General features: G+C 43.7%; 1 protein-coding gene across 1 annotated transcript; it reads left to right on the forward strand.

Moving 5' to 3' along the window:
• The first annotated feature begins 1,475 nt into the window (after positions 1 to 1,475).
• On the forward strand, positions 1,476 to 4,429 carry LOC135389434 (uncharacterized). The gene is made up of 5 exons (XM_064619482.1): positions 1,476 to 2,186; positions 2,752 to 2,964; positions 3,284 to 3,347; positions 3,946 to 4,114; positions 4,327 to 4,429. The coding sequence occupies exons 1-5, from the start codon at positions 1,476 to 1,478 to the stop codon at positions 4,427 to 4,429; spliced, it is 1,260 nt and encodes a 419-aa protein (XP_064475552.1).
• Positions 4,430 to 9,538: the final 5,109 nt, after the last annotated feature.

The following is a 9,538-nucleotide window of genomic DNA, read 5'->3' on the forward strand; positions in this document are numbered from 1 at the left end:
GAGTTGATGGCAGGGACAGGCCACCAAAAGTGCCTGAAAATGCTAAAAAGCTAAACGGCCATGCCGCACAGAACCGGTGTTTCCTTCGCCTGCTACCCCTCTTTATTGCACAACAAGTGGCTGACTCATCTGATGATGTTTGGCAGCTCATATTGCGGCTTCGTGAGCTTGTTAATCTTCTCATGTCTCCGATACTATCTCATGCGCAATATGCATATTTAGCAGCAGCTGTCAAGGATTACGTATATCAATGTCATGAATCCTTTCCTGAGCACCCTCTTCGTCATAAGCATCATTATATGATACACTATGCACAGCTCACTCAGGAATATGGGCCACTTGTTGGGGTTTGGACAATGCAATTTGAAAGTAAACATTCATACTTTAAGAAATGCATTCCATCAAGTGGTAATTTCATCAATGTAACCAAATCTTTGAGCGAGAAACACCAGTTGCTTCAGGCATTCCTTTCTGCGCGTGGCCTGTTTCCTCCTCACATCAGCCTGACAGAATTGGGTGTGTACGACATCAGTGCGTGTGCCCCTGAGCTTGCCGCTTGCCTTCAGCAAAGGTTTCCTGGAATTGACTGTTTCCAGACATGTGCAGCAGTAACTGTGCATGGCACAGCAGTAAAAAAAAATGTACTGCTCCTTTCAGGCACAAAATTAGAGGTACTATTTGGTGAAATTAAGCACATCATTTTTGTGGACAACTCTGTTTCTTTTGTTGTCTGTCCGGTCAGAGGAGTTCGTGTTGCGTCGCTTGGCATTTATAAGCTTTTGGACAAAAGCAGTCCTCACTTAACCTGTGTGAGTCACAAAGAGCTTCGGCATTTTGTCCCCTACGACACCTACTTGCTATTCAAGAAAGAGGTTGTCGTCTTGAAGCATATGTTCATTGATAATTTGTTGATCTAAAAAGGCTAACAGACTGTTATGTAATAAATCAGCGCAGACAAAGAAAGTGTTCATATCAGGATTTTGTTGGAAGCGTACATCGATGTTGATTTTTGTATTCCATTAATAAAGTTATGCCGTGAAATATTACTGAGTGCTGGGGCTTTACAAGACATATTTTTTCCTAGATTCACATCAATATATGCCACTAGTAAATCTCTGGAGCGCTGACCTGCGAGTCAAGAAGCTTGTCAATGTGAACTCGTATGAGGAAGCACTGAGTGTGTCGCTAGAAAAAGGAATATGTGTGTCAGAAGATGCAAAGGTATCTGTGTCCTAATGTTGTTTTCGTGTTATACATTATATATGTAAAACACATGTCAGGTTTTCCTCGAAGACGGAACTCACGTAGAAGAGTCCATATTCCCCAGTCTTTTGCACGTTGCTACATCCGCACCACCAATTTTCATTGTTGCGCATGAATGGAGAAACCCATACGGTAATTACTTGAACTCTTATACCAGCCACCGTGGTAATTCATTATGCATTTAACATTCCGATCGTGACAAAACTTCAGAAATGTATCCTGATGAGTCCGTACATAGCACTTCTGAACCTTCTGACGATTCGAGCTCTGGAGGGTTCCACGTTCCTTTTGACACACTGTCAGCGTCTACAGTAGAAGCATTGCTGAAAGGAAACAGGATGCAAACTGGGGACAGACTGGAGTTTGTTAGGGTAATCGTGGCGATGCTGACGAAGGGAGGAGTGAGACCGAGAAGATGCAAGCTTAAAGAAGTGGCTGTATTCCTTGTGCAGAAATATCCACATTCACTTGAAGACCGCACAATCACTGGCCGTACCCTCGGGAGTGGGTACAGCTCACTTCTGCAGCAGCAGCTAGAAAACCGTGTAGAGAATGCTTCACGAGGACAGAAGGCTGCATTAGAGGCATTGGGTGATGGGAAGCTGCCTAAGCGGCAATCAAAAACAGCGTACGGATGTCAGAACTGGCAGCCCTGCTCCAGCGGCATTACAAAAGAAAGAGTTGAAGAACTCCAGGGCTGGCTCAAACTAGAAGTCCAAAAACCAGAAAGTCTTGTTGACATGGCAACGGCATCTCTTGCTATGCAGGATACATATTTTGCGCAGCGATTGTTCATTAACTCACAAGGACCATCCCACAGCACTGCTGAGATAAAAGAAGCATGGCCCATGCTTTTCAGGAACTACTTCTTCATTGCTCACGCACGGCAACTTGTCCTAAACGATTCACACAAGGATTTTGTGGTGGGTACATTGAAATCTATCGATCAACTTTTGACTTTACATACTTTGGGAAAGTTACACAGGAATGAAACTCAGAGCTAATGGTTTTTCTCCTGTAAAGTGTGGCTATCAGAGGTTTGAAACCTGCAGCTCAACGCCGACGAAGCACTGAACAGAAAAAGAAAAAGAAAAAAAACAACACTAATTTAGCTTACTGAACCAGGGTGACACTTCAGAACACTATTTTTTTTTATTTTTTTGGCTTGTATTTGCCGCTCTTACACTAATTTGCAAGCAAGCAAGCAATAGGCACCGCGAAGGGCAGGGCATTTTAAAACTTTCACAAAACCTGCTTGGTCCCTGGCCCAATCCAGCCCAGCAACGATCTGCGCTCAAAACTCTTTTGATATTTCTGGAAACCATCGGACTCCGATCGTTATTGTGAAGGGGGTCATTATTTTATTCCCCACCTCCCCACCAGCAATGGGGTAGAGTATCGCCTCTGGCGATGAACCTCCCCACTTTCCATTTCTAAATAATGTTGTTGTTTTAAAACTTTTATACATTGTAGCCTGTTTCCTTTTAGGCATTGTTTCGGAGTGGAGTACGCGCACATGCCCATAACGCAGTCGCAGCACTCGGGAATAGTGGAAAGCCCCGGATCCAGCACTGGCTTGCCCTCTTAGACATCACACGACAGCGGAATGCTCAGATTGAAGATCTTGAAGAAACTATTCTAGTTCCCCTCCTCGTAAACTTCTTCAATGAGGATGAGGACTACATGCTTCACACACTTGATGTAAGTGAGACTTACCCTGCGTGTCATGTCTACACTTTTGTGTTGAGATGGTACTCATTATCTTCTGCTGCAGTGCTGCCATAAATATACATGTGTTTTATTTTTTATTCAAATGAAGGATGGAGCTGATATGCAGTAGTACCTTAACTTGGTTGCTCTGTACGTATTATCTGGCACTAATTGTAAGCAATCCCCTTCCACCACTAACCTACCAGTTAAGCACAAATGGTGTTGTGGATAAATGTAGTATCCTGTATTATTTATGTCAGTGTACCCTGAGCTGAAATACCATGCTGATTAGATACCTCCTTACTTGCAGGAAGGCTACAGCATCACAGACAGCCTTGAACAGCTCCCCTTCACTCCTGTGGTTGTTATGCTAGGTAGGCAATATTCTTTGCCACTTTGATATTCACTTCTTGTGTAGGGCTCTAGGATTTCACTTGATTATTTCTCAAAGTTGCACGCTGGATTGGGGATGGCCACTTTAAGGCATGGCACGAATAATGCATGGCAAATGACATTTAGTAAAGCATGTGGAACAAGCGGCACTTGCTCTATGATGCCTCCAATGCAGCAGGAATGGTTTTAGATAAGATTTTTGGAGTCGCGGAGGGTGCAGTACACTTGGTTCCTCATTCTTCAGTTCACTTTCTCTTTCCCAAAATTAGCATCCTCAGAGTTTTCACCAGACTTTACATCACTTGTGGTTATATAACTATATACCGATTTTCGCATTGCAAATCGCACATGAAATGTTTCTTGCGAATTTCAGGCTCTCCTCTTGCATTCCTAGAAAGTACCGCACACATTGAACGCTACTGTCAGCTTGATGTGACTTGATGCTTCTTCACAGACTTGGATAGAGTCTTCAGAGTCTTTGTGTTTTTTACGGACTCTTTTCTATTTCCCATTATATGAGTCCTTGGCAATGTGCCGACAGGAACCATTATGCTCATGTATATAAACTGCGCTTGTCAGGTGGTGACTTTTTCAGTCGCAACATTTTTTTCGTTGTCGTGGAACGGCTAATACTGTTCGAAGCTGTTCGCACCTTCCTTGCTGCCGCAATGCTGATGTTTGCTGCGTACTTCGTTCTAAACATGGAATATCCACGATGTTTAGGGGCTTCTCTGGAATTCATTGAAAGGTACGTTCATGGACAAATGCATGGAATACTTGTCAATTAATTATACACCAAGTGTCATGATCTCTGATGTCATATATATATAAATCATGATTCAACTAGATGTTGTGTGTGTTGTGTGAGTTTGGTCGAATTCATATCCCTCGTGTACGGTATCACCTTTACGTATGACATGTGTCTCGTTATTACATGCTTCGTGCCTCTTTTCCCTGCAGGCACATCATGAACATGCCAGAGGAGCGGGGGACCAAACAAGTGAGGAAGTCTCAATCGAGAAAAGCACTGAAGCTAATTGAGCTGTTACGTCTAGAGAAATAAGCTTTCCTTCAATCGCACCTTGTTCAATAAATATTTTCTAAGAATCACAGTTCTTGCACCTGTTGTGTTGACAAGGAAGCTGAGCAGTGAACATTACATTGTTGATGTATCCATGAAGTAGGCCTTCCAGCCCAAAAGAGATGTAGCATAACTTCTATCAAAATGAACAGTTGGTAATGGTACCATGTCTCAGCCAAGACTTACGATGCCATTGTTCTATTTCTGTGCACATTTTGTTCCCGTTAAGCATTTACATGGGAAAGGTCCCGCCTAATCTAGTACCACTGATGTATAACGAATGTGCGTCGCGCGGGAGCAAGCTCAAACTCGCATGGTTGTAGAAAAAAAAAAGAAAAAAAAGAGACTGGCACATCCAACATAAAGGAATAATCACAACTAAAAAAACGGAGCACCTGAAGATTTTATAACGGAACATGTGTGGTAAAAAAACAGCTCGCCGTACAACGTAGGACGGACAAATCTCTGCAAGTACGGCATCGGTAAAATGTCCGTTTTTCTACAGGGCTTTCGTAACACCTTGCAACGGAACATGAATTCGTGAAAAAACTGTGCTCCGTTGATCAGAAAACGGTCAAATGTATAGCAATATCATATCGAGTAAAATTCCCGTCTTTCCACGGATTTATTTCTAACAGTGTAGCAAAAAGGTTTGGGATTAAAGTTGTCTTCTCGAATGTCCTACGTCTTAGCTCGCTAACGCCGTTTCTGTCAAAAAAGTCTGTATGCAGTGTTTCCCACAGGGATCAGTTTGTCAATTGCAATAATCGCGTGGTATACTGTATCCCGCTCGCTTGCGGGTTTTGTTATGTAGGGCAAACCGGGCGTTGTTTAAACATAAGGCTGCTTGAACACAGAAGGAATGCGCTTTCACTTTCCGGGAACTCAGAACTTGTTGCCCATTTGAAGCTGTGTCACAAATGTGAGCCCCTCTTGGAAGAGACGACTGTCCTTGGGAAAGTGCCTGACCCGGTTGGCCGCCTTTTAGCGGAATACAAAGAGATTAAGGCGAGAGGGAATTGTGTTAGTGTTGGATCTATTTCACCCTTGCCACCCATACGGAGACTGTTGGGAACTTGACTTTCTATGTTTGTTCAGTAAAAGGGTTGCCGTGTCTGAGATCGTGTGTGTTTCGTGTTTTCTTCCCCTGTCTGGGTTCCCTTCGTATTATACAGGGTGGAAGGCCATTGATGCGTTGCGCGACGAACAAGGCACAGTGGAAATGAAGATGGCACAAGAGTAAGCAGGAGCGCCACCTAAGAAACGCAGGAAGACCGCGTATGTTCAGCTTCAGGGGCGCCAACAAAGAGCCTGCCTGCAATACGTTGAAGGCAACATTACCGTTGAAGCTTTTTCTTCGTTGCATCGGCCGCAACATTCGTCAATGAATCCTGTGTAAATAAAATGTTGTCGTAGTCTTGTCATTGCTTCTCATTTTTCAACAAGTGTAACTAAGCTGAAGACGTTGCTTATCGTCTCAGAATTAGTCCTAAAAATATTAGTTCTCTCTCTAACACATCGCATTAGTTATACCATCTCGGACCGGCTGGAATCTATATGGCATCGTACGGCCCTGTGTTTCCCACCGTCTTAACAAATATGACCGAGTCCCATATTTTTCGGGACCATATCTTCCTACCCTGCTCTAGGGACCATCTTTTCCGGGACCATGTTTTCCAGTACCAAACTCGCCGGGACGATCTTTTCCTACAACCGTAAGATTGAGATGATGGGAATGCTCCCGTCCAACTTTTTACGGTAAAGGAAAACATATGTGGCCAATGATCCACAAGCCGAATATGCATTTGTGTAAAGTGGCCCCTCCACGGCAACAACTGCGGTAGTGGACTGCTGCCGAGACATGTGTCTCCCGTTACGTCCACTGAAAAGAGGGACACAAGTAAAAAGGGTACCGACGGGATCGTTGGGAAGTCCGTCGTTAGTGTTCCTACACGTTAGGAACACGTGTTTGTCGTTAAGGGCGGTAGGAACGTAAATTGAACTTGGGAGGTGGAACCTTAAAAGGGAGGCGCGAACCCCAAAGAAAAGTACAGTAAATATATGGTGAAAAACAACCAAGAGTATAAAACCTAAGGAGAGACAAAGACTGCGGCAGTCAGGTGGAAATGTGAACCCAGAACGGACGCGCCAGAACCAACTGCGAAGTTTGTCCGCGAATCAGTGTCTTGAAATTGTGAAGTGAGGTGAAGTGTGTCATCGACAGTCATCAGGAACTCCTGCCCGAATAGCTCACCCATCGAAATCATCAACGGCTGCCATCAACGAAATCATGGACACATCACTCGTCAATCAGATAAGATATTTTCTTCCCACTCCCCATCGTACCCGAACTGTTATGAAATTAGTCATTGTAGTTATGTTTGGAATCACTGTTCGCACTGTTGAACGTTAGTGTTGTTAGAAACGTTATATTAAACATTAGTTGTTCTATATGGGTACATGGACTTTGTTTCGATATGTGCCCCAGTGAGTGTATGTCCGTCTACATAGGACAGCCCGTCCCATATTTTACTCTTGTTGTCCGGATCGGTGATTGAGGTACCGCGCGCAACGAACCTCTGGCGATTGCACACCTGGGGCCGATTACTGGACACTTGACGGTGCGTAGCGCAGGGTCGTCTCCATAGCACTCGCAGCCTTGCACCGTCGCCGGGCGTATGGCCTTCGTAACCGTTGGGCGAGGAGGTCAGCCGACGCGAGACTATGAGCCGCTAGTTGTTCAAGATGGCGCTTGTTCATGCTTTTCTTGAAGATCAAGGTGTTGATTCAGAGGAACATTCCCGGCCGTTCGCTGCCTATAAAGACGCGTTCACCACACTCACGGAGGAGCAGTTTCTCTCTTCCGCCTTTCAAAGGATGTCGCCAAGGAAGTATGCGACGCTGTTCGCCAAGACATTCGAGCAGGTATATGTTACGATGTTTTCACTACATTTAAACTTATGAGCTTTGTTTCCTCATTATAGTCAACTTGAAAGCCGGTTTATTCCAAGCACAACGCAACGTGATGTTCCCAGTGGGTCACTGCTCCACTCACAGCTGCCACACTTAATGTAGCACAATTTATTTTCTCGGAACACAGCTTCTATACATACGCGTACTTATGTATGTACGTCTATGTAGTTCTGTATTTTCTGCTTTTTAAGGTGCAATTGATAGTACGGAGGTTGCTATAATACAACCCAGCACACACGACCCACGTTTTGAAGACGCCAACTACTACTGCCATAAGGGCTATTATGCTCTTAATGTGCTAGCTGTGGGTTTCCTGTTTGTTTTTGTTGTTCTATAGATTGTGAAATATGCAGAAAGCTTTCAAGTTCACATGTCAAGCACAGACAAAAAATTGTGCATACTGTGCAAACACCGCTGTGATAATTTGTAGCTTTATATGCTCAATGTGAGCGTGCACCTCTCAGTGGTTGTTCTGTCATATTGTTGCATGCTTCTGAGGAGGAATTCATACAGCTTTGCATTCAACATCACTCGTGACATTCACTGAAATTGTTCATACTTATGAAATGCAGAAAAGTGGACACAGTTCTGCCTAGTGCCCATTAATTCAGTTGATACCGTATGTAATGCCATGTACCACAATCAGGTTTTCCCACTCATTTTAATCCAAGTGCCACAGCAAATTCATTTCCGTGCCATAGACATTTCTTCACACATGGATTAGTTTTGGCATTTTGGTTAAGATGTAGATGGGTTTCCTCCCCGTCGGTTAAGTTTTCATACAGCTTTGCATTCAACATCACTCGTGACATTCACTGAAATTGTTCATACTTATGAAATGCGGAAAAGTGGACACAGTTCTGCCTAGTGCCCATGAATTCAGTTGATACCGTATGTAATGCCATGTAACCTTTTCCCACTCATTTTAATCCAAGTGCCACAGCAAATTCATTTACGTGCCATAGACATTTCTTCACACATGAATTAGTTCTGGCATTTTGGTTAAGATGTAGATGGGTTTCCTCCCCGTCGGTTAAGTTTTCATACAGCTTTGCATTCAACATCACTCGTGACATTCACTGAAATTGCTCATACTTATGAAATGCAGGAAAGTGGACACAGTTCTGCCTAGTGCCCATGAATTCAGTTGATACCGTATGTAATGCCATGTACCACAATCAGGTTTTCCCACTCATTTTAATCCAAGTGCCACAGCAAATTCATTTACTTGCCATAGACATTTCTTCACACATGGATTAGTTTTAGCATTTTGGTTAAGATGTAGATGGGTTTCCTCCCCGTCGGTTAAGTTTTCATACAGCTTTGCATTCAACATCACTCGTGACATTCACTGAAATTGTTCATACTTATGAAATGCGGAAAAAGTGGACACAGTTCTGCCTAGTGCCCATGAATTCAGTTGATACCGTATGTAATGCCATGTACCACAATCAGGTTTTCCCACTCATTTTAATCCAAGTGCCACAGCAAATTCATTTACTTGCCATAGACATTTCTTCACACATGGATTAGTTTTAGCATTTTGGTTAAGATGTAGATGGGTTTCCTCCCCGTCGGTTAAGTTTTCATACAGCTTTGCATTCAACATCACTCGTGACATTCACTGAAATTGTTCATACTTATGAAGTGCAGAAAAGTGGACACAGTTCTGCCTAGTGCCCATTAATTCAGTTGATACCGTATGTAATAGTAGTATGGGATCAGCTCAAGTATCCGGCAAGTCACACAGTCGCCTGGACGCCATTAATTAGCAATTAGAGCTAATTGGGACCCCCCACATTAATCAGGAACCACCAGGGCGTCATTACACTAATTGGGGATCATCTAAGACACGTCCAGACCACTGTGTGAGTTTCCGGCTACTTGAGCTGATAAAAAATAAAAAAATAGGTAGAAAATAAAATAAAAAGATAGAGATAGAGTGGAGAGAAGGAGTTTAGTTGAAGATCAACGACGCCATCTTGTAGAAAGCGGTCCGGAACGGCCGCTGACTGTCGCTGGGCGACGGAGCACGGAGGCAAGTTGCAAAGCATCGCAGCACCAGTTCCGGACATCCTGTGACGTCAGCTGTGACGTCATCATGGCATGTCTGGGCAA

The sequence above is a fragment of the Ornithodoros turicata genome, chromosome 3 (assembly GCF_037126465.1).
Source record: "Ornithodoros turicata isolate Travis chromosome 3, ASM3712646v1, whole genome shotgun sequence".
Classification (NCBI taxonomy): Eukaryota; Metazoa; Arthropoda; class Arachnida; order Ixodida; family Argasidae; genus Ornithodoros; species Ornithodoros turicata.

Coding starts and splice junctions, on each gene's coding strand:
- LOC135389434 (XM_064619482.1), top strand. CDS start 1,476: ATGTATCCTGATGAGTCCGTACATAGCACTTCTGAACCTTCTGACGAT. Junction 2,965..3,283: donor ACATGCTTCACACACTTGAT/GTAAGTGAGACT, acceptor CCTTACTTGCAG/GAAGGCTACAGCATCACAGA. Junction 3,348..3,945: donor TCCTGTGGTTGTTATGCTAG/GTAGGCAATATT, acceptor TGCGCTTGTCAG/GTGGTGACTTTTTCAGTCGC.